General features: G+C 38.4%; 4 protein-coding genes and 1 long non-coding RNA gene across 6 annotated transcripts; 3 read left to right on the top strand and 2 right to left on the bottom strand.

The window, feature by feature from the left end:
- Window positions 1-466: 466 nt before the first annotated feature.
- Window positions 467-4,784, bottom strand: LOC115589135 (myelin-oligodendrocyte glycoprotein-like). The gene is made up of 6 exons (XM_030429864.1): window positions 4,542-4,784; window positions 2,778-3,155; window positions 2,591-2,680; window positions 1,767-1,876; window positions 1,436-1,679; window positions 467-1,331 (listed from the first exon to the last, which is right to left on the bottom strand). Exons 1-5 carry the CDS (start codon window positions 4,606-4,608, stop codon window positions 1,638-1,640), a joined length of 687 nt encoding a protein of 228 aa, XP_030285724.1. The 5' UTR covers window positions 4,609-4,784; the 3' UTR covers window positions 467-1,331; window positions 1,436-1,637.
- A 1,392-nt stretch (window positions 4,785-6,176) lies between these two features.
- On the top strand, window positions 6,177-13,336 carry LOC115589072 (low affinity immunoglobulin gamma Fc region receptor II-like). Of its 2 annotated transcripts, none has more exons than XM_030429758.1 (6): window positions 6,177-6,219; window positions 7,672-7,935; window positions 8,027-8,275; window positions 9,646-9,756; window positions 10,659-10,730; window positions 12,418-13,336. In XM_030429758.1, exons 1-6 carry the CDS (start codon window positions 6,189-6,191, stop codon window positions 12,468-12,470), a joined length of 780 nt encoding a protein of 259 aa, XP_030285618.1. In that variant the 5' UTR covers window positions 6,177-6,188; the 3' UTR covers window positions 12,471-13,336. The 2 variants fall into 2 exon arrangements, with proteins under 2 accessions (XP_030285618.1, XP_030285617.1); XM_030429757.1 differs by having other exon boundaries at window positions 9,643-9,756.
- Window positions 13,337-14,587: 1,251 nt separating this feature from the next.
- LOC115589073 (Fc receptor-like protein 5) lies at window positions 14,588-19,213 on the bottom strand. The gene is made up of 5 exons (XM_030429760.1): window positions 19,152-19,213; window positions 18,160-18,438; window positions 17,819-18,079; window positions 17,249-17,386; window positions 14,588-15,654 (listed from the first exon to the last, which is right to left on the bottom strand). Exons 1-5 carry the CDS (start codon window positions 19,180-19,182, stop codon window positions 15,587-15,589), a joined length of 777 nt encoding a protein of 258 aa, XP_030285620.1. The 5' UTR covers window positions 19,183-19,213; the 3' UTR covers window positions 14,588-15,586.
- A 2,357-nt stretch (window positions 19,214-21,570) lies between these two features.
- LOC115589332 (V-set domain-containing T-cell activation inhibitor 1-like) lies at window positions 21,571-23,350 on the top strand (the record flags this gene model as incomplete). Its single annotated transcript, XM_030430176.1, has 3 exons — window positions 21,571-21,629; window positions 22,881-23,222; window positions 23,328-23,350. Coding segments are annotated over exons 1-3 (423 nt in total), but the record flags the coding sequence as incomplete, so codon positions are not given.
- Window positions 23,351-23,364: 14 nt separating this feature from the next.
- LOC115589880 (uncharacterized) lies at window positions 23,365-24,337 on the top strand. The gene is made up of 3 exons (XR_003985618.1): window positions 23,365-23,375; window positions 23,483-23,503; window positions 24,053-24,337. It is a non-coding gene; the product is annotated as an uncharacterized LOC115589880 (long non-coding RNA).
- Window positions 24,338-25,425: the final 1,088 nt, after the last annotated feature.

Raw genomic sequence — 25,425 nt, 5'->3', positions numbered from 1 at the left:
TTAAGTAAAAAAATTCCGCTTTAGAGGCACAAAATATAACTTTATGCATCTTCAATAAATATATAAAAAAAGGTATTACTTTGTTTTTTATCTGAATACTTAAAGAGATACACTGCTCATGTCTCACTTTAAGTACTACGCAAGTAGTAATTTGATTATGCTAAAATAACGGATGTCTATGCAAATGTAGTTGAATGATATTGGTTAAAAAACATTATAAAATTTGAGCTACGTTGGTATGTTGTCCAACCAAGAGTAATCGACTATAAACAGGAAGTCACTGCAGCTAGCATATCTTATAAATTTTTTTTACAGTTTTACAGGCACAGAATACATCAAATTATATATATATATATATATATATATATATATATATATATATATATATATATATATATATATATATATATATATATATATATATATATATATATATATATATATATATATATATAATTTGATGTATTCTGTGCCTGTAAAACTGTAAAAAAATGTGTAAAAAATTGTGTAAATATCGTACTGTAGGTAAAACTATTTTCTGTCTGAATACATGAAGAATTACAGTACAGATGTTCACTTCTAAGTATCATGCAAAGCTACCTGATGTTATTTACTCAGTAAGTTAAATTTTACTGGCATGATGTTATGTAATTTGAGGTATTTTGTCTGATGCTTGTGAAATTAAATCTAAAAGTCAAACTGGCATGCTAACTTGGCCCAGTTAGCTACACAACAACATATTGGGTGTAAATACTTTGCAACAACTAGTTTCTTTATCAGGAATATATCCATATTTGTTCCTGAGGTAAGCACTGACGTGAGAACAAGGTTAAGTTTACTTAACTTACAGTTGCTACAATGAGCTTCTGATAACACTAAATGTAGGGGAGGTTTATGTCACTGAGGATCCCTGACGTAATTAAATAAAGTCTGTATTTCAGTTCACACTACAGGTCGCTCACAGTTACAGGTCGATGATGATGTTTGAAAACAAACTTTCTGTCGTCAATCGTGGGTCAAACGTGTAGCAGCCGTGTCTGTTCGCTCGCTGTAAGAGCTGAAAATGGCTGATGAGCTGCAAAATCTGATCAAACTAAAGTGCTGAATGTTCGGCATGTTTTCATAATGCCAAAAAATAATTAAAGTGTCATCCAGATCTGAAAGCGATCCTGCCGCTGATTATGTGTGGAGAGCTGCGATGAGGATTTACAGTTCTGACACAGCTCTTGCAGACTGAACTTCCCAATGTCAGAAACCAAATGTGTTGACGAAGAAAATCCATCCAGTTTTAAAAGTTTTTCCAAGAGGGTCATCCAGAAGCTTTAGGTGAGCTGTAAGAAAACACAAAGCAGAATACATAAGTTGTTGTTTCTATGGGAAGAATCTCAAAGTAAAAGTTCACTGAAAAATTAAAATTCAGTCAGTATCTACTCACCTCCATCCTGATGGAAAGTCCACTGAACATTTTTTGGAGCTTCACAATAAAAATCCCAAAAGTGACGCAGCATTCTCCTAAACAAGTGAAGTAACTGGGGTCATGATACTGATGGTTTGAATCACTGAACTGAAGAGAAAGATCCAAGAGAGGGAAGTATGGCACCCTCCTTTCCACTAACATCAACCCTTGAGCAAGGCACCTAGACTGGAGATAGTTTGCTTTGGTCGTCGTTCTGCAGAAACTGTAAGGACAAGTAACAGAATTTAGTCAGCCAGCTGTGATTTACACGACAAGAAACAACCATATATTTTGTTTTCTTCTGACTTACCTTTTGTTTTTGACACCCGTGTCTGTGCAAATATCTGGCGGCTACACCAACCGAGATTAGAAGGCCCAAGAAAACCACAGCTGCCACTATAAGGAGATGGGACCGACCACCTGATGTAAAAAAAACAAAACATTTTATTAACTGAAAAACAACAGATACACAAATACAAGCATGGTTCTGTATCTTGTATATAGGGCCAGGTGAACCGCCTTAAAAATAATATCACAATATAAATCCTGATATTCTGAAATCTTCAAACAACAAATTAAAAAAATCACATTATTTTGGGATATTGGATACCTCAATATCAATATACTGACAATACTGTGGGAATGACTATTGGTGCTTTCACAAAATATTAACACAATGAGAGTTTTGATGATTAATCAGAAATGGGGATATAATGACAACCTGGGTAAGGTATTAGAACAAGTGAAACAGTCACTTTAATCGAGCTCCGATTGGCTTTTGATACAGTGGACCACTCAATTGGAATCAACCCCCTCAAACATTAGGTTGCCATTAAGGGTTCAGCATTAAAATGGTTGCACAGTTTCTCTGTTTTAAATGGTGAAACCTGATCTTCTGTGGCGTCCCACAGTGGTCGATTCTGGGCCCCTTGTTATTTTCTATCTACTTGCTTCTTTGATCGTATTATCTCAAACATAACATTGAATTCCCGACCTGGCGATCTCAGACTACTACTTAAAACCAGGAGAGCAAGCAACAAGACGATAACGATTTAATATTGATATATTGACCTACACTGTGTTGAAATCCTTTATTTTAAAACATTTGCTCTACTCCTCACAGAGTCTTCTCACCTATAACAGTTGTGTTGTCTTTTGGTTCTGGAGTCAAGAAATCTCTGGGAAGCGGCTGTGTCTCCGTCGTTGTTTGAACAGAGTTTGGTTCTGAAAATATAAGATTTGTAATGATTTAGAACACAAGATTTTAAAAAGTGGTCACATCAGTTGTGAATAAAAAATGGTCCTCAAAGTTACTACTCACCAACAAAGAGCTCAACAACTGATTCCTTAATGTCGCTCTTTAACTTGGGGATGTAACATCTGTATCTGCCTCTGTCTTCCAGTGTCACATTCATGATCTTCAGAGATACGTTTCCATATTTCAGTTTGTCTGTGAACAGCTCCGTCCTCATCTCGTACGACTGGATCTTCATATCCGGGTCTTCTCGTCGGTCCCTGTAAAGGTGCACATACTCGACTCGGCTCAGTGGATCAGAGGGGTCCGGCTTGAGGTCGGGTTTCGACCACTCCACCGTCAGCCCCTCCACGTTAAACAAAGGCTCTATGTGGCATGGCAGGATGACATCATTGCCAAGAGCAACGACTATTGGCCGAGGAGACCCAATCACACGAGGCTGACCTGGAAAACAGAGCCAAAATATAAACCTTTTAATTTCCTGTATGAACTTTTTTCAGTGACGAAATTCAACAAAGTACATATACTGAAGTACTGCATAATTCTGAGGTATTTGTAGAGTATTTCAATTTTCTGCTACTTTCACTCGGTTTTGGAGGCAAAATTGTACTTTTCACTGGTTTCTAGAAAATTGCTGAGAAAGGCCAATTAGAATTGACTGTTACGTTTATGGTTCACCAAATATCTGAAGTGACAAAGAGGAAAAGCAGGTCACTAACTGGATCTACAACACGTCTGTACCGTTTGTGGTATGAATTGGTTGAATCATTCAAACCAGCAGCGGACTGATATGGAATCAGCAATTTCAAAGACAAATGTCTGATTAAAGTTCTGACACATCCTGCAAATAGCAGGAAGAGGATGTGAGTCAGTTACCCACTTCACTGTCTGTCGTATGAATCATGTCTGTATATCAAATTAAGGTACAGATTCCCACCATTGTAAAAAGCAGCCGAGGCAGACTTGAGTAAAACTAAAGCTGTTGTCTTAAAATATGACTTCTGTACGGGTGACACTGACTTCTACCAAAGTCTAATTATACACTGTGTACCATGAGTCCATTATGTTTATAGATGAAATAAATAGATATGCTACTTCGGCTCTGATACAACATGTAATCTACAAAGTAACTAGTAAGTAATCAAATAAGTGCAGTAAAGTAAAGAGTACAATATTTGGATACAAAATGTGTAAAGTAGTAGAAATATCACACACGAGTGAAATACAAGTACCTCGAAACTGTACTTGAGTAAATGTACTTAGTTACACTACTTCCTCTCTAATACCTGAGGAATTACACAGCAGATTCACACATGACACTGTATTAAATGGAATATGTTACAAAAAGAGTTCATTAACTCATTAAATCTACATTTCCCATTCAAGCTAAATCCACCAATGACAAAGACGTATTGTCAAAGATGTATAAATATTATAAATAAGACTTTGTTTTCTGTTACAGGATATTTGTTATTTTACATGCAACAGAACTTTAAAAGGCAAAAGATACATAATAATACAAAATAACTTTAGAAAACCTCAAGCTATCCGGAAACTATGGCAGGAAGCCTGACGTCACCTTACGTCCGTTACGTTAATAACGGTTTAACGGCTTTAACAGTTAAAACACTTTAACACAAACACATTAATGTTATGTTATATTAAACAGTACGTTGTCATAGAGTTCGTTATGAATACCACACTGTTAATAAACTCTGTTACTTCAGCCGGACATGTCTGGACACGACTGACTGATGTAAGCTGACAGCAACAGTTGAATGAATGAGTGACGAGCTAACTTAAGCTAATAGTAGCGTAACACGAATTTACCTTCAGCAGAAGTCCAAACAACCGTCAAAGTCAAGTGTAGGGTGATGGCGAAGACAGTAAGACACATGGAGTCCTCGAAGTGAACCACAAAAAACTGGAAAGCCAGACGAAAACTGGCGTGGGACGATGTTCAGACCGGTGCTGGAGAGTCGAGTGAGTCATGTTGGACACAACCTGACATCTTTATTTATCAGCGAGCATTAGAGTCCTCCTTCTTGTCTCTGATTGGTTACATTGTTAATCACTCAACAAGGAGAACCAACCAGAGACAGAGGGCGTGTCTTAAACAGGAAAGAAAACAGTTTTTTTCAGGAAATAAACAGTGAGTTCCATGGTAACGGCTCTGATTACGTTACGTAAATGACGTAATTACGCATGACGTAAAAATCATGTGACTTTTTTCCATATCTAGCACTCTATAGTATGATCTGGATGATGACTCACGTTTTTAACTGTGTCACTGCTGTATTAATATATGAATGAACTTGTGTTTCTGTATAAAGGTTTCATCTCAGTGTATTTACTCAACTCATAGACTTTATTTTCATCACTTTACAGCCACATTTTCACCTCTCAAATAACTTTTTGAGTCAGGTTATATAAACAATTACTGCTTCTTGGGCCATCAATGTTTCAATATATATATATATATATATATATATATATATATATATATATATATGTATATATATATATATATATATATATATATATATATATATATATATACATATATATATTCTAATCAATTATTTAATATTCAAAGCGCCACAGAATGTCCCCTCAGTCATGTTTAGAAGGAAAGTGTCCTATTTTGAGAACGATCATGTTTTTGTACCATTTAAAATGCAGTAATGTATATTAAAAAGTAAAATAAAGTGTTACTGCTGATGAAGATTACCTTTGACCTATTTTTTTCCTCATGACTTTTCACTTCTTTATCACATGAGCACTTAAAAGTAACAGTCATTGTTATTATTAGCTGACTGTGTTGTGTATGAGTCAGCAAGTTTAACAGAAGAATCCAGAAAAACAAGGAATCTCTTTTTAAAATCATGGTTTAAATATAATTATAATCATTTATTGTGATGTATCTTCACTCTCCAGTGACTGTTTCTTTCTTGTTTCTTGTTTCTTGTTCACTAAAATGAAAGTACGCACAATCCCTCTGGTGACTCCTGGTGAAGCCCACACAGAAAATGAAGTCTTCACTAATTAGAGGCTCTTTGTAACCGCACACTTAATAATCTGCTGTGTCATTACTGATGCACCCACACAGCTCAAATAGCATCACACTTCTTCATCAGTTCATCTTTTGGTTATCTCAGCAGTCGTGAGTCTGCAGGCTAAAGGTTAAAGGAGTAGTGACAAAACATTCAAGAATTAACTTCACGTCAAAGAACTTGTGTCCATTAAGTTTTCTACAACAATGAGCAGTTTTCTGTCCCAGTTTAAAAACCTTTTACGGCTGAAAAATGTAAAATTCAGGTCGTCAGGAAGGAAAACGGCTGCCGGGGTCACACACTTGACATTAAAGGTGTTAAAAAAAGAAGAACAGATTGAAGCAGGAAGCCGTGGCCTCCGTCACTAACTTTTATCAAAGGGTGTGAACCAGGCAGTCAGGCAGTCAGTCAGCAGCCGAGCAGCATGGAGATAACGACGCTCTGCACCGTCATCGGTGAGTTTCTAAGATTAAAAGTCAAACATCTGAGATAATTTTTTTGTGTTTTTTACGTTCAAGCAAAGTAGGAAGATGTTGATGAAGGTTATCAGTTCAGTTGTTTAGGAGAATTTTCCTTTAAGCGGCGGGAAAACTTTCTGCAGATGCCAATGATCAGGTAGAAAACTACAGACACTGAAACAGATGAACAGCTAGAAACAAGGAAAACAAAATACAAATTGATCAAATATGGTAAAGTTTTGGGAATTGTGAATATTCAGGACTGTACTCAATACAACACAACACAACGTAGAAGCGTTGAACGTAGAAACGGTTCAAAAATCGTGCAAGTAGTGCAAAGAAAGATGCTCCGATGTTCTGATGTTTTTGATTTTCGGAGTTCTGAGATCAATATCAGAAATCCAGTCATCAACTTTAAAATTATTTTTTTTCTTCGCGCGCCTCGAGTGTTTGTCCTCGTCTCCCTCCTGAGAATTCAGAGACACTACAACACGGCGTTATGTTTGACAGAACGACTGCTGACTGGAGCTCGATGTATTGATCATCCGATGGGCACTTCAGCTCTGCCGGATCGTACTTTGGACACAACAGGTTCAGTTTCTGTAAAGATTTCCATGCACTGCTCCCTTAGAAACCTTTGTCAGGTTACGATTCGATGCTGAGAAATCCCCTCTTTGACACTTTCATTTACACTCTGAACCCTCAAACTTTTTGTTTTGGGGGTTTATGTGACAATATAACATATTTTCGATGTGTCTGACCCCAAAATCACCAGAAATGATCTACTAATGCAACTTGACTTCATCCATCGACCACTGAGAGCGATTTTGTCTGAATAATTACCTCAGAGCTGACAAATAAATTAGTTTTACTGACATCTACATCGACTTCTGACTGTGACAAACGTATTAAAAAAAACACACTGCAACAGAACATCACCACAAAGACCATCTCTTTCCTGTCACAGTCAGATAATCGTCTGTGTCAGCAGACACAATCTGTAAGATGCAGCTTTATCTCCACACATGTTGGCGTCTCTCATTGTGGCTTCACACCGACACCAGCTGCTTCTTCATTAGTTTGGTCTTTGAAAGCAGCTTCTTTATGTACCGTTGCACCCTGCAGCTGCACATGTATCGACTTTGGTTCATGGACGGGCAGAGAGGACTCATTTCTTGTCTTGATTTATGTAATATAAACTATATAAACTCAACAAAATAACCTCAGAGCTTCACACCGCCCACGACACTGAATGTGGGGATTTTTTGCGGTGTAATGCTGTTGCGTTTTCTTATTGTTGAAAATAACATCCGGAGTGAAACAAGGAAGCAACATAAAAAAATTGAAGGTGACAAGCGTAAAAGGTCAGATGTTTTTTTTAGATTTTGTTGTGTGAGGTGGACTCATGATGAAAATCTCACTTTGCCTCCATCTGTTTGTGTCTTGCAGCCGTTCTCAGAGTCGTTCCCAACAGATCCCAGTTCTTCCAGTATGAGTCTGTTTCTCTGATCTGTGAGCCACAGGGAAACTCATCTGAGTGGACAATCAAGAGGAACACAACAAAAAACATTAATGAGGAGTGTCCCCCTTCTTTGCATAGAATAAATAAATCTTACTGCTACTTTGATGACGTCTACTCAGGAGACACTGGAGTGTACTGGTGTGAGTCTGCAGCAGGAGAGAGCAGCAACAGTGTCACCATCACTGTGACTGGTGGGTTTGAACATGACAAACTGCTGCACACAAGAGTCTTTACTGACTGTAGATGTTGAATTACATAATATAATGATGATCTGTCCCTCAGCTGGTGATGTGATCCTGGAGAGTCCTGTTCTTCCTGTGATGGAGGGAGATGATGTCACTCTGAGCTGCAGATCGAAGAAGACAGTTTCCTGTAATCACACTGCTGATTTCTATAAAGACGGACTTCTGATCGGGAGCAGCTCGACAGGAAACATGACGATCCACAGCGTCTCCAGATCTGATGAAGGACTCTACAGGTGTAACATCTCTGGAACTGGAGCATCAATAGAGAGCCGGCTGACTGTCAGAGGTGAGATTATGATATAATCGAGCTAGTTAATCAAAAGTATTTTATTTTTGCATCAGAAGTTGGCTAACAACGCTACTTAAACTTGCAAATGTTACAGCTCAGCCGAGAAGGATGCCATTAACTTTTAAATCCCGCGCTGAACGACAAGAAAAATAAACTTTTTACGTCACAAATAAAACAGTTTGCTCAGTTGCTAATGGGACAACGAATGTAGGTGATTCAAAATACAAATTTATTAAACCTTTTTATGAACTACTCTGACAAAAACTGATAAAACTGGATGGTTCAACACATCGAATAATATACTTACCTTGTAATGCTGTCCCGCATTGTCACTTTCAAAAACATCTTACCATAAACGACAAGAATATACATTTTACTTTCAAAGATAAAACATTTTAGTTATCTCACAGACAAAACGTATAAAACTAGACAGTTCAACACAAGCACTTATCCTGTGCAGCATCTGGATTTGCTAGAGTCAATAATCATGTGAGCTAGCAAATCCTTCTCACTAGGCTTAGCTGAGCGCTTGTGTGAACTACTGGCAGATACAGCCGTGGCTTGGATGTGACGACCGGCAAGAAAAGCTACTATTCGTTTAGAAACAACAATGGCGACTCCTAAAGACGTTAGCGTAGCAGCTATCACACCAGTTCTATCAGACCAGTAGAGTTTTTTCATTGAACGGCACTGAGGTTGATCTGATTGGTTGACGTTATCCTGTAGGAGACAAATAGTTCTACCAATTACCTGCCAAGCATTTTTTTGAAAGAACCTGCCCCCTTCTCCAGACAGTTTCTAGTGAAGCATTGCCAGATAGTTCTTTGTAACAAACATCTCGTACATTGGGTTAAAAACACTTTCAAGACACTCCCATCAACCCCAGCTATTTTTTGCTAGTTAGCTAATTTTAGCATTCTAGCTACATTTGGTGACTTTTCATCCTTGCTGGATGGTTCTGGTGTAAAAACCATCTGGCCCGTGCTCCCTTACTTCATTTTTTAGAACATTTTTATTTACGTCAACCCTGTGATCACATCTGTTTACTGTGGTGACTGCTTTAAACCTAAGTACATCAAAATGTTCTATTCCTATTATGTCTGTAAAGTTAAAACAAAGAGAAAGATCGAGGGCAGATTGAGACGGTATGACCACTGAATTCTGCTCAACACATAAAAAAAAGAGCATGCTCTACTTTAAAGGAACGCTTCAGCATTTTGAACAATGATGTTGAAGGTCGACTGAACACAGATGTTGACATCAATCACCATGTGGGAGGTGTGGTTTTCAAAACCTCTCCGAAAGTAGAAGACCTTGTTGTTTTGTTTGCATTCAGGCCAACCTGTGGTGTTTCTCTCTTGAAGCAGAGCGTCCTGATCCGCCTGACTTTACCCTCGTATACATTCTGCTTCCTGTGGTGGTCGTGTGCCTCTCGCTGGTCTCCGTGATGCTGCTCTGCCTCTGGAGAAGCCACAAAGGTCAGCCTGTTTTTACATCAGTTTAGTGGCATTTCGCAACCTGCTGTCTCAGTGTAACTTCCGTCCAATCGTGCAGTTACAGTGTGAAAGTTCAAAGTAGCTCTTAACTCACTCCACTGGGCTGTCTCTGTGACAACTGACCAGATTTACTCTGCTGACAAAGGCCAAGAGAAGCAGCCAGAGCCTCTAGAAGAAGACAGCGAATGTCTGATTTTGATCTTATTATCATCAAGTTGATCAAGACAGTGAAGCGACAACTGGGAGTGTCTCCACCTGCGTAACTATGTCTGAATTCAAAGCGAAAATGTTCTGGGAGGTGTTGATGAAGGTTCTCAGTCACCCAGGTCATGGTAAATCTATGTGCTGTATCCTAGGCAACTGGACTTGTTGAAGTGTGTTGAAGATGTTTCACCTCTCGTCCAAGAGGCTTCTTCAGTTCTAACTAACTGGAGGGGAACGCAGGCTTTTAAAATCTGTGTGGGAGTTTCCTTACAGAGTTGTTAAGGACACCTGTGAGCTCTGAGTTTCAAAGTCATTATGGCCACTTGTGGACTTCATGTGGTTTTCTCGTGTCAGGTGGGCCCAGCTGTGTAACTCAGTACAGCGTTGTAAGTGGGTTCAATGATCTTCGTCAAATCGCTAAAGATAAAAACAAGTCCAGGAGATTTTTGCGCATGGATTGTTTAAAAAAATTCACATTATATAACAGGTTGCAGGACTTTGCTGAATGTAAAAACAAAGAAAGTATAAAGTTTCATGATTCAACAGCAGCTTCAAAACACAGTTGGTTTATGGTCCAGAAGGTTCTTACTGTTTCTGTTTTACTGGAACTCACATAAAACATCTGGGTTTATGTGTTGAGATGCAGCTGATGTGTAACATTGAGGAGCGTTGTGTTGCAGGTAAAGATGATCCGGATGTGCCGTACACTGATGTCGTCGTCACACAGGAAGTGCAGCCACGGAGGTTTGGAGGTAAACAGAAGCTCACTCGAATAGATGCATGTTGAAACTTCACATTTCTTCCAACAATTTTCATTGATTTTAAAGTGTTACACTGTGACCATGATGTGCTTATAGGTCCTGTTAGGTTTAGACACAAAAACGACTTAGGTTTAAGAAAAGATCATGTTTTGGGTTAAAAAAAACCTGTGTTGGTCGCTACAAACACCACACAGAATATGTCCCAATGTCTTCTCAGAAATATTTGTTTTGTTCAACACAAACTCAGCTGTACACGTCTTGAAATCTTGTCAAAACACCGGAATTTGTCACCACAAATACGTCTCAAAATGTCTGAATGTCTCCTCAAAAACATTTAGTCTTTCACCACAAATACACCTGTAAATCTCCTGACGTCTCGTTTAAAAACAATTGTTTTTGCCACATCAGAAATAGCTAGAAGTATCCTGACACCTCGTCAAATATAGCACAAATTAGTCACCACAAACACAGCTTTAAGTATCCTGACGTCATTACAGTGCGTCTCAGTTAGAACTCTCCTCTGTGCCTGCCTGTCATTCCTTCCTACACAGTATGTTGTGCAACACTCGGCCATGTGCGTTTGTTATTGTCTGCCTGGAGAGGGAAGTCCCGCCCTCCTACAGAGCTCCTATTGGTCCATCACCAAGGTAACCAGTAAACAAACAGTTGGCAGATGCCAAAGCACCGCCCCCTGAACTTCAGCCTGCACTGCCACAGAAACTCATTACAGACGTCATGAGTTTACAGTTTTACAGCCGTTAGACTGACCGAGTTTCTATTTTTACCTTCAATGATTTGTAGACACGAATGAGATGAAAAAAAAAAACATAGATACAGAGCAAAATACGTCTAAATATTATGACTATAAAACAAACCAACAGCAGAATACAGCTACACTACAAAACTCTGCAACTCAAGGAGAAACCTTACAAATGTCTTCTTTGTTTGTTTCATTCAACCTTTATTTAAATCTCGAAAAATCATTTTCAATGATGTCGAAAGCACAAATAAAAAAACAGAATAGGTGCAGAAATGTGATAATAAACTGAAACAATGAGCATAATAACAGAGAGAATAAACAGAATGTGTACATACAAATAATAACAGATAATAGGTAATATGACAGAATACAAGTAAAACAGAGGTGTATAAAAGGTAAATGTCACACATAGTTAAAAACAGTTGAAATGCTGAGTAGTTTGAAATCAAAGTCTTAAACTGACCTATAGATGTAACTGTATCAAGTTTAATTCAATTCAATTCAATTGTATTTATTTATATAGCCCAAAATCACAATCACATTGCCTCAGTGGGCTTTACAATCTGTACAGTGAACAACATCCTCTGTCCTTAGACCCTCGATTTCAGTGCGGAAAAACTTCACGTTGATGGAAAAAAAACCTTTTAACAGGGTAAAAAAAAAAACAATGGAAGAAACCTCAGGAAGAGCAAGAAAAAAAAGCCCTGCAGCCAGTTTAAATGTATGTTGTAAAATGTTGTAAGTGTTTGGAGCACTGAGACTGAAAGCAATTTCCCCAAATGTAGTGTTTACCTTTGGAACTTGGATCTTTACACGATCACTAGTGGAGTAAGAGAGGAGACAGAGACTGTGTTTTCTGTAGGAACCTTCTCCGGCAATAATCAGTACTAATGGTTTGTATGTTTCCTTCCTCCACAGATTTGGAGGCTTCATCAACCTTCTACTCAACACTCAGGCTGGACTCCACCTGACAGAAAACAGCAGAAATGTTCTATGTGCTTTTTGAAGGAAACAGGAAAGACTATTAACTGTTGACCAAGAGTCACCCAGCTGGTTGAACCACAGAAAGACGTTGGACGGACGTTAGATTTGAGTTTGAAATTAAAATTGAGCTGATATCAAAACCCGATGTTTGCCATCAACATCAAACGCTGGAGAGATGTTGAACCTTGGTCACTTGACACCCAAATATCAACATCTAACGATGTGAGAGTTTGACATTATGAGGTTTAGCAGACGTTGGGTTTCTTGTATCAAAAAGACGTCAGCTCAAGAAGTCTTCAAGAATTTTGGTTGCTTAACATCACGACTTAAAACCAACCGAATATCAACATCAGCTGTTGTCAGTATACTGTAAGTCTTGACATTGAACTTTGGTAACCCAACGTCAAAGCCTCCAGTCAGATATCAGTGTCAGATCATGTTGGAGGCCATCATGGTGTGGACTGAGGTTTAACTGCCGTGACGTGGATCCTTTGAGTCCTGTATGTTGGGGGTTGGGCATACTTTGATCAAATTTCTTCTTGCATGTCCGAATTCTTGCATGCAGGAATTTAGAGGCCAGGTCGAGTCTTGTCACATCTCTCAAGGTATTTATGGTATGACAGGGCACATTATCGCTGTGAGGTCTCCTGTCATTACGCGTAGATGAACATTGCATTGTAATGTGATCAATGTTACTTACATCAGTGTCAGACTCATTAAATGATGACGAGCTAAGAGACGACAATGATGAGAGTGTGTCTGTTGGATGACGTGAGAAGATAATCTGTATGTCCAGGATCCTCTCTGTCGACAGATCTGTGTTTGTATATAAACTAATTACATTCAACAGCAACATCGACCTCATTCTTGTCTGTATCAAGGTGAAGACGTCCCATGAAACCAGACAGAGGAACCTCCCACCTGTCTGCACAGTGCTGAGAGGTTTCACAACCGGGCCGACAATGTTCTGGTTTCTGTACTGATATTAGAAGCACTCGTTTAGAAACAATCAGCCATTTATCTCAGATGCATCATTATAAAACTGCATGTCATCAGCGTATGAACACAACTCTGCACAATGAATACAGTTATGGTTTAGATCAGGACGTATTTGATCAAAGACAGCATCAACGAGACTGAGAAGTTTTTGGTACATGAAGCTAAAGTCAAGCATGGCATGAATTCTTTGTGGATGTTGCACTTTGATCCATTTAGAGAGAGTAGAGGGTGCAGCTTTCTCAGATTTAATCTCTGATGAGTCACTTAAAAGTTGGGTTCTCATGAATGAGTAGTGATTACCACTGATGACATCAGCCTCACATTGGAAAGTATTTGTGTGTCCTATTAATAGCCAACAAACAGGTATTTCTCCATTCCTTGTTGTTGGAAGTCTGCCACAGGGAACTCCTTCCTCTTATCTTAACACAATCAACATACCTAAACTAAACACTGAGTCACACCTATAACCTGTCAATGAATAGTTATCTAAAATCAGTTTCTGCCACACTGGCATCTCAAAAACTCAGTTAATCCAACCATGACGTCATCCTGGTTAAAGGACACTCATAACTGCCTCGAGCAAGCGTCAGCAAATTAACCACCAGAGGATAAACCAGTGTATAATAAAGATGTGTTCCCCTCAGTAAAATCCAGTTGTTCTCGAACATTTGGGACATTTTTATCTGTATTTGTGGCGACAAAGTCAGGATACTTTTAGCTGTGTTGGGGAAACAAAACTAAATATTTTGGGACAATACATTGGGACATTTTTAGTCATATTTGTGCTGGATTTTAATTTTATTTTTGACAAGATTTCAGGACATGTCTGTACTTTTAACGATTAATTCAGGATGTATTTAGCGAGACATCAAAACTTCTCCAGCCGTGGTTTTGCCAACAAAACCGAATATTTTTTAAGAGACTTTTTAAGAGATATTTCTTAAGAGACAGATTGAATGGCATTGACATATTAAAATAAAATCACCTTGCCTTGTCTCCTCCTTCCATGTCTCCCAGACTCTTTGTAATGGCTCAACAATGGCCATTATTTCTTTGTTCACCGATTCAGGGTCATTGAAACTGTACACAGAGTGACATCTGCTGGTAAAACTTCAGTATTGCATTTATATGGCAAGAATAAAAACACACTTTACACCATAACCATCATTAATACACCATAAATGTATAATTAATTAAACTTCAGTAAATATTAATTTCACTGTTAACAAACAATGACATACATGACCAACCACTAATTAACCAATTTATTGTAAAGTTGCAACCGAAGTTGATAACTGATTTATAAAATATTTAATTGTCTGTGAACAGTGACTATTAACTGAAGTTAACCATTAATAAATTATGTTTTTCATACTGAATCAAAGAAAACCATCAACATATAGATTAACTCAACAATGTCACCTAACATATTCTGTTAATTTAAAGGTTTTGATTTCAGTTTAAAGAAGTTTATAAGAATCTACAATGCAAAACACAAACAACGTCTGTGGATTCAGAACAAATACCGTGATAATTTATAGACGAATTGGCACATCTGGTCAATATATTCATGCTACTGGCTGCAGACTCTTGTTATGATCTTGTTATAAGTGCGCTGATGTTCCAGATTTCAGAGTAAAATCATAAATGAATTATAATTCAGCCAAACTGATTGTTTTTGTCTGAGACACAACCTTTCTGTCTGTAGAAACAAGCACTCTGGTGGAAATCAGCTCCTTAAAACAGACACTCTTTATGAAAACATCACATCCAGAAGGTCAAATTTATATATTTTGTCAGAATGTTTAAGTGCAGAAAAACAAAATATCACATGAAACATTTAAACATCAGTTTCATGTCAGCATTACACATAAGAGACGATAGACATACATTTTAACAACAGGATAAATAGGTAAAAAAGATATATATTAACATGTTGATGGTTATATTGATCAGCATATAAAAAGGTTGTTTAAAGGGAAAAGTTCACCCATTCACCAGTCACCATATCTTCACACGGGTTAAAATGGCTCCATACTGCTCGTCTTATGCTGTCAAGCTCCAGAAATGTCTATGTGTGATATTTTTGTTGTGACCTGTTCCTTTAATATAAGTCGTCCTTCATCCCAGCACCAGACGATGAGAAGCTTCCCCTGTTGGCTTCAGCTCGAACTGCAGGACAAACCAGAAAAGACAAAGTTTGGAGTCGTTGTTGGCCCCCCTGTCAGTCACCTCTACTAGCTGTCCTCTTGCTATTTTTTCACTTCCTAATTCCTGCCAGGGTAGTTGTTGCCGTGACAACTGCCTTTGGCCTTGTCGTCCACAATCAGGTCATGACATGTTTTTTAAATCTTGAAAAATCCCCTCTGAACATTTTTTAGGGCAATCGTTCTGAGTTGAGGGTAAAAGGGAAAGCTGATTTAGTAGGTGTGCTAGTAGCTTAGCTTCAGGGCTGTTGTTTAGACACTCACTTGGGCTTTTCACAGGGCTATCTTTAGCTCAAAGCTAACAGCTGACCCTAGACTGACTTGCACTGCTTAGCCCAGTGTTTAGTTGACTTTGTAGGTATAACTCCACAACCCTTACTTGGTCCGGGGCTAAATGCTGTGTGAAAAGCACAATAAGTTCCTTTGTATTGTCCCCAAAGCCCCCACGTGGCATCTGTTCTGTTCCTTAGCTGTTTCTTAGCTGGTTGCTAACGTGTAAACACAATTTATGAGTCATGGTGTTAGTCTGTTCAAACAGCACAAAGTTGGGAACATGCGTCCACTTGAAAACCTGGATATCAGTTAGCATGTTACCACTTAATGTGTGAAATTAGGTGTGTGGTTACCACAGGCTGAACATATTTACACGTTTTGTTCTCCAACATTATTAAACGTCCCAAAGTTTAATTACGAAGCTCTTCATGTGTTAAAAACAGTTAGCGGTTGTTAACAAGTGTCTGAATGAAACTACAGAGGTTGTCTGGGACATTAAACGTCCTCACAGTGAACACGGAGACTCATCTACTCACTAGTCCGTCTTTACAGGCCACTTTAGTTACACACTATTCTAACTCTGACTTTACAACTTGTACATTGATCAGTTTATAGAAAACCTGGATAGTAATTGTGCAGTAAGACTCTTAGTGACCGTGATGTCGTCTGTTTGTAGCCTAACATTAGCTTCTTACTGCTACACATTTAATTTAGCTTCAAACATCACAGAGTGGTGTTCATCTGTGGAGATTATCTGGATGAACAGAACCTGAAAGGATCAGAAATTTGAGATTATTTTCTTCAATAATCCAAAATACAGTTCAATAATCTAACAGAGGAAACCAGTGTGATGCTAAATTCCGTTAGCCACAAAATACATCACCGCTACACCATGAGCACAGCACATCCACCGCAAATATCAGATAATAGAGGTCAGTTTGATGATAACATCAACATTATGTGACTTCTTCACCACTTGAAGGTGATTTATACACATGAATAAACACACACAATGTACATTTTATTCTCAATATAAATGTATTTATTAGTTTGTTAGCAATAATATGACCATATTATGAAAAATTAGACTATAATTTGACAATTTCTGATATAATAATCATTATAAACACATAAACAGCACATTCTGACCAGTCATTTAGGCAAACAGTAAGCTGAGTGCAGACAGGAAGTGAAAGATGAAACTGTGAGCACTTCCTTTAGCTGTATGGGTCAGTACTCTAAAGGTCAGTACAGAGATGACTGTTTTCTGTTACAGGTTTTCTTACCTTGAGCCCACTTCCTGTAGGTGTATATAGCGAGGGTGAGGATGCCAGTGTAGAGGATGAAGAGCAGGATGGTGCAGAGCAGTTTGGGCTTAGACATGAGAGGAGGAGTCGCAGTCGAGTTGTTCTCAGGCTGATGGACTGTGAGAAGGACAATAAGAGTTTCAGGTGTTTGTCACCGCTTTCATTCAAATTTACAAAAGGACAAAACGCAGCTTTTAAAACCTTAAATTCCAACCATGTTTGTGTTCCTGAAGCTAACCAGACGGTAAATATGCAACATGTAAGACTTTTAGTTTAAAACATTATCAACAGAATGTGAAGAAATAACAGTTGTGATGTTACTTTAAAGCCATCTATGTGTTGCAGAGATGTTAGCATGCTAACCAGCTAGCCCCAGGCCTGAACACCTTGTTATCCCAGTGCTCCAAAGCTCCAACTACTTGGTTATCTTAGGAAAAGTTCATACTGGATTAATATAAATATTTCACAACAGTAAACATGTGTTATAAATGCTAACGTCTCTCCAAGCATAACTGTCCAGTCTTTTTACTGAAATAAAACCAATGTCACCTTTGACTGTCAGCAAACTCTGAAGTGACTTTCCATGTCTTGAGTGTCCACACTTGTAGGAGCCTTCGTGAGACTTAGACACGTCCCGGAGGATCATCTTTCCTGCAGGCTCAGTACCGATAAACACATCGTCTTTGTAGAACACCGCGCTGAAGTTTGTAGTAATCTCAACTTGGTCTTCCTCCTTGTATAAACAACTAAGGGCGACCATATCTCCCTCCATCACAGGAAGTATCGGGCTCTCCAGGATCAAAATATCATCTGAAATAAAGAACCACACCTGACAATTAGTTTACAGTCTGTTGATGTAAACACAGCGTTAGACACAAATGTGGATTTACCTGTCACTGTGAAGCTGACCGTGTTGCTGGACCCCCTCTGCTTAGACTCACACCAGTACACCCCAGTGTCTGATGGGTAGGCGCTCTCGATGATGCAGGAGGACTCACCTGGGATCCCCCAGCCAAACTTACACACGGCCGACGTCTCAGTCGAGGTGTTTCTTTTCACTTTCCAGCTGCCGGAGTTGTCTGGCGCTGTACATGTCAGAGTGATGTTCTCATACCGAAAGAACTGAGATCTGTCGGGAAACACTCTCAGCGTGGCTTCGACTGGAAAACCTGACAAACAGGAAGTAAAAAAAATGTAATCCAGTGATTACACAGCTGATTATTAGTGTTAAATCTAGACATTAACGTGGTGGTAAAATATGAAACTGATTAATCAAGACTGCACAAGTAAAAGACAAAAATAACAGGAAACGCAGCGTTGGTGATAAAAATATTCACATGGTAAGTCATAATCATCAGATGAAAGTCAAAATGATGACATCAAACTTTAAAATTACGAGAGAAAAAGTCATTGAGACGCTAAGTGTAACTCTGAGGTCAAAGGTCAACATTTTGGGACGAAATGTTGTAAAGATGAGATCAGTTGCGATTAAAGGATTAAAACTCTAAGTGATGAGAAATAAGTCACAATTATGAGAACAATGTGATTATGAAGTCATAAACTTGAGATAAAATTGCAAAATAATGACACCAAAAGTTAGAATCATGAGATAAAAAGCTGAAATTTATGATATGTTATATGTTATGATATAAAATGTCAATACAATGACATAATTGATCTAATTTGGCTTTTTATCACAAAGTTCTGATGTTCTTCCGATGATTTTGCCTTATTTTGAAAACCTCTTAACAGTAACTTTTTAATCTCACGGTTTGAAGAGAAAGATGAGTCAATGAAAGTAAAGTGCTTTAATGGTTGGTAGATGATGCAGAAGAATAAAGAGCAGTCGGCAAATAGTTTAAAAAAAGGTTAAATTACTTACAGAGCATCAGGCAGAGAAGTGCGATCTCCATCTTGTGTCACTTTGTCTTCCTCTTTGTCAAGTTTCACAGGGTTGTTAACCACATCCTGACAAACACAGGAAATCATGAAGGTAAGTTTTTTTTTCTGTCCTGAAAGTAACCCATGACGTGAACTTGCTCTAAGTTTTCAAAATATTTTTGTCCATCATCAGATTTTAAGGGGATGTCAGCAATTATTCAGTTACAAAAGCCTTCTTTGCAAAGTTATGTTGCAGTACCACTAAAAGCCTCCGCGGGAGATGTTTCACCGTTCGCTGATGATCTTTAATCATTTATCCCAAATTTCAATCCTTCTTCTCACCTGGACCACCTGATTCAAAATCTCAACCTCATTATACAACAGGTAATTCTCTTCAGCAGAAACCACTGAATTAAACCACAAGAGAGCCAACTTAAAGTCTCATTTCATTGAAACAGGATGTGGAACAACCACACGAACCCTTTCAAAAGAAACACTGACTAGAGACACAAACACAGACCTGAAATGAACTTAAGTTTACAGCTGATCCATATCTAAACAAATCATTCTGAACACATGTGAATACACAGGTTCTGAAGTATCTGTCTGTGCGACTTCTGAAGTGAATATTCCTACAGTGGCCTGCAACTTAAAGGAATAGTTCACCCAAAAATGAAGGTTTGGTCTGATGTGGGTGTATGAGCTCAACCACATTTCAAGGATGTGATAAAGCTCATGGAGTAGGCAGGCTTTTCTCTTTTTTTTTGTCAACAACTCTTTATGTGTGAACAACAGATAGTGTATTAGCCTTACCTAGCTTGGTAGCATCCAGCTAGGTGGGGTTGTTCAACTAACTAGGCTCACTTCAGCTTTAGCCGAGAGTTAGGTGGAGTCACTATTAATGTTTCATTTCCAGTTGTTTTTTCCATTTTAAATCAAGTCTCCAGCTGCTTCAGTTGTTTAGCGGAATGCTGCAACTCTGCTTTACTGTGAAGCTCCAGAAATGTTTTGTGGAAATTTCACCTGACTTTACATCAGCATTTAAATAAGTGAATATTTCCGTGTTTTGAGTGAACGGCCCCCTTAACAAAACACGTGCAAATAGACAAAGCACCTTCTGAGAACATTTGCACTAATTTCACAGCACAGACAGGATTCAGAAACAATAAACGGAGAAACCACGAGCAGATACAAGACGGCAACAGCAAATGTTTCCAGGGGACGCTAAGACTTTGAAAACACTTCCAAGAATCTCAGTTGCCTTCTTCAACCATAATGTGGTTAATATGGTAAATGGACACGCATTTCTATAACAAATATCTATATATATGTTCTAAATATGTTGTTCCATGCTGTAGGAGGAAATGAAACACTGCAGTTCACAGATCCAAGAACACCTGACCACAGGTCACCATGACAACACACCAGAAGACAGTGAAAAAAACCCCAAACACATCGTTCCTCTTAGTAATTTCTTTTCCCTGTTTGGGAAACAAAGATCTGGTGTCCACACTACATTGGACCACCTCCCTGTTACTTCATCCAACTTTAATATTGTTACAATTTTATTAATCCACTCAATCATTCGATAACATTCAGAAATGTTCCGTTTGAACTTTTCTGTGGTTTTGCAGAAACGTACACAGTTAACATTTATTCTGGCGACTGGGTTGCTGTTTCTTTTAAGTTTCTCCATAAATGTTAATGTGTCTGTGCCATGTAAACCACTTTGAATTGCCTGGTGTCTGATGAGCTGTCTAAAAATCTTGCCTAGCCTTAGGACGCCTTCTACTGGAGTGATGGAAGACCAGCAACTACCTGCTGTCAACTACCTTTACAGGATACACTCTTTGAATGGAGTTGAAAATGAACATCATTCATGAAAGCAAAGAAACTGTTTGATATTCACAATATTGAGTGACTCCTGTAGAAAAATCCATGTACACACTTATACTTCACAGCCTTTGTCGCTCTTTACTTTCTTCCTTTTGAAAATGAATGAAAGTCACGTCCATGTTGGCCAGAGCAAGAATCTACAGATTACATTTAGGACTATTCCACCACCTGCCCTGATAATAGGCCAGAATCAGTGTCAGTATGGAGGAATATGATGATGGATGCATGACGAACGCTGGGGAAAATTAAATTGACATCTATGGAGTCAAAGTCACTCCCCTTCCAGTTTCCCTTACTTCACAGAAACTTTGTCTGGTAGTGAATGAAGAGAGACAACTGTTCAAAAACTGCATAGTGCACCTTTAAGTTTCTTATCTGTCCACACCCCTTTCACACAAAGTGACGCAGGAATTTAAGCCAGTGCTATCAAAGAGAAAGTGAATGTAATATTGTAAATGTTGACGAGGCACACTGACGTAATCAAATCCACCATGTCACCACATTTCCATACTCATCACAAGTAAGATGGCGTTGCCAACACTCGTCGCGTTGTTGTCCTTCCTCGCCGTGGCGAGCGTCTTCGGTAAGATTTAGCCTCAGAAATCAGTCTTTCTATCTATCTTTTCTATCTTTTTTGGCATCTGCTGAGTTCATCATGTCATTATTTTGACCTCATATATGAACAAAAGAAAAGAAAAGAAAAACAAACACACCTAGTCTAAATGTTAACTCTTATCTTTTCTCTGTAGTCTCCTAAATCAGAGTGGATTTGTGATAACTTTTCCTGAGAGGTACAACAATAAAATCACATCATGTTCACAGCTCATAGTGGGCTTTAAATGCTGTTCTTCCTGTTTAGAGGATCTGATAAAACTCGTCGATGAGTCAGCTGGAATTTTCCATTGATGTGAGGTTTAAACAAGTCAGATAATAAAGAGATTTGGAGGAAGTGATTATCACTTTGATACATGTGTGTACAGCAGTAACTTAGAAGTGAGTTATCAGAAGTGAAACATCAAACTACACAGAGAGATGCCTGTTGTGTTCCCTCTGGAGCATTTAGCCATGCTAAATAACACGACCTGCTTCTGACCTGTTCTGTTCTGGCTCTGAGTCGGTGATGCATTTTATTTGCCAACATTTGTGCCCCTTTGGTGTGGTTGAAAATAAGTGACATATGTAGTGACAATAAGCAGTACTTATTTCAACTTCACAATCATCAAATTATTATGAGCACTATTGTCATTATGGTTGACAGTGTATTCAGGGACACAGTAAGAATACTTACTTTGATACTTAATTTGAGTGAACTTGATTGTTATGGCAGCTGCATCAGTGTGTTCAGTAACACAGTATGCAGCTGTGCAAACTTGTCAATACCATTTAAATTAAATAGTTTTGACTGGATTTGTTAATATAATGTGATGTGATGTATTAAGACTACTCAGATCGTACACAGCAAACTAGTATTTCAGCTCTGTTTCTTCTTTCTTATTTTGATATAATTGACTTCGACCAATGTATCATGATGCGTATCGTATTGAGAAGTCCTTGCGAGTTCCCTGCCCAACTCAACAGCAATGACTCCGGCTCGATGTTGTCTGCAGCTTTTTATGTAGTGAAGCTGCCACAAATGATGAAAAGTTAGTCTGTGAGTCTCTCGCTCGGTCACCGTCACCTTTCTTTACTTATCCGCAAATGTCTTCAGTCTCTTCACCTCTGTAATGGCTTCTGACAGAGACACATTCACCTGGTTAGAAGACACTGTACCATCAACTTGATGTAGAAGCTGTTATTTTGACGATGTTGCTGAATGTGATCTCTGTTTCCAAAGGACAGTCTGATGTGATTGGCTCAAACAAACCAGTTAATGTTACAATCGGTGATGATGCCATTCTGCCATGCCACCTGGAGCCTGAATTTGATTTGAAGACCCAAACGGTGGAGTGGAGACGTGATCAAACTATTGTGCATGTCTATCGAAATAGAGGTGATGATCCAGCTCTTCAGGACGAGAGCTTCAGAGGTAGAACTTCTCTCTTCCCAGATGAGATGATCAGAGGAAACATTTCACTGAAGCTGACCAACGTTACGGAACAGGATGCAGGAGAATACAGGTGCTTTGTTCCAAATCTGAAAGGTCAGATCAAGAAAGGCTACGTTACTCTCATCGTAGGTGAGCACAGATAAACAGAACAATTAGATTTCAAAAGTTTTGTCACATGCTAGAAGTATTTAAGTTCTTGAACAGTGTACAAAATTATAATTTACACATTTTCAGCAAAGCCAGGGGAGAAAGGAAACAAAGAAAAACAGAACGGTCATCCTCGTAAGTAAATATGTTACTTAAAAAGCTTAAATTAGCTCAACATCTACTCCAACTTTGAGTCAGAATTTATCACATATTTTGATATTTTATTTCATTTTTATCCACAGAACCACAACCAGCAAGTGATGGTAAGTTAAGAAAATCCAGTGTTTACTGTACATGCTGCTAAAAAATGTATCTTGACCTCCCTAGAAATGACTGCAAGAAATGTGATTGGTCTGCTTGGTAGGATCACGTTTTCCGGTATCCCTTTCAAGGCTTAGCGGTGGTGCAAATATCAGTGATTGCGACCTGTAGTTTCTCCAGTAAACACACCACCCTCTTCAGCTGTTGCAGTCCATTCTGACCAGCTGACATATGTCGAGCAGCAAATGCAAATTTAACGCAACCATAGTTTGCAGAAACATACATTGCTAACACTTTAGCCTGATGACTAGGATGAATATCTGATCATATTTTTCTCACCTGATTGTTCTGATACTTCAGGTTGATGTTCTTAATGATAATACTGTTGTGTAATGAAAGAGCGTGTAACAGTATTCATGGGACAGGCTGCCACTCCAAGTCTTCATTATGACCACGAACAGCAGAAGTGGGTGTAGAAAATGTATGGATGGATGTTATCCAAGAGCCCACAGTGAAGAAATAATGTTGACATATTTCCTCTCTACTTCCAGGTGCTATAATTGGCCTTGCAGCTTTCATTGCTACGACTGCTGTCATTGGATTTGCTATATTCTGGTGCCTGTATGGGGCAGAACACTAGATTACAATTTTCTTCTGTCTTAATTTTCCAACTCAGGTTTTATGCCTTTGTAGATGCAATAGTTGGCTCTTGTTTTCAATCTGTCTGCCCCATTCTGGCCAACGCAATATCTCAGCGACACCTTGAGGGAATTTCTCTTGGCACCATGGATGTGCTGATTAAAGTTATTGGTCAAAGGTCACTGTGACCTCACAATACACAATTTTAAGCTTAACTTCACTGTGACATGATAATGCACTGCAACATCACTTTTCTATTCCATTTTTTGTATACAATATGTGTTCTCATATGTCTGACTTCTGTATGTTTTTGTATATTTTGCTTTATAACTGTTTTATTGTAGTGTGGTACATTTTTTAAATGTGTTTTTATGTATGGTGCTCATGTGGTTATTTGATGTTTTTATGTACAACCCTGTGTGGGAAGCTTTCTGATATCAGGCTTCAATTAACTGTGATTTCAATTTGACTTGACTCGCAAAATGCTGAATTATTCTAGGATTTAACATTGATATTTATGGCACTTTATAAAGCTAATGCTATTATCAAAAGGCACCTACAATAATTCTAACATGTGGAACAAAAACAGCAATAGACAGCTCATGTTTATATATAAATACAACGTTATATCCGTCTAAATGATCAGATTCAGTAACCTTAACCTCGTCTCCGTGCTCATGTGTAACACAGTATAACCTTATAACATATATCACCTATAACATGTAGTTTTCATTGTTATTCTGTGTAAGGAGGCTTATGAGTGGCTTTGTTGGGTTCTGTACTACAGGTTCACTTCACTATGGGTACATTTGCATTGAAAATTCATTCAAATACACAAGCTACAAAAATAGATGCATGTGTTTTTTTTGTTTTTACATATCACACAGAGCAAGTTTGCATGTGATTTCTCCTACACTTCACTCCACACTGGAGTTTATAACCAACCTGAATTAGTCCAGCAAGGAGTGTATGCTCCCATACTAATAATAAGCAAGCAAGTTAACTGCTCCTTTGTCAACCCCATCATGGCTCAGTCAGCTGTTTTTGAGGAATCTGATGTTGAAAGGATAAAAAATGCCCCGTCACCTTCTTCAACAGGGACAAAGTGAAACTCTAGTCAATCTCTTCCTCATTTATGTTCCTCATCCAGCAGCAGTCCTGACACAGACTTCAGAGGAACTGACTGTATGACACTACTGTCTGTTCCCAGGGTTACCAGCAACCAGTGCATTTGTAATGACCTTATATGTAATTTCTTACTTTGTCTGTCAAAATTTAGACTTGT

This window comes from Sparus aurata, chromosome 10, assembly GCF_900880675.1.
Source record: "Sparus aurata chromosome 10, fSpaAur1.1, whole genome shotgun sequence".
In the NCBI taxonomy this organism is placed as follows: Eukaryota; Metazoa; Chordata; class Actinopteri; order Spariformes; family Sparidae; genus Sparus; species Sparus aurata.
This window is presented reverse-complemented; position numbering and strand designations above follow the sequence as displayed.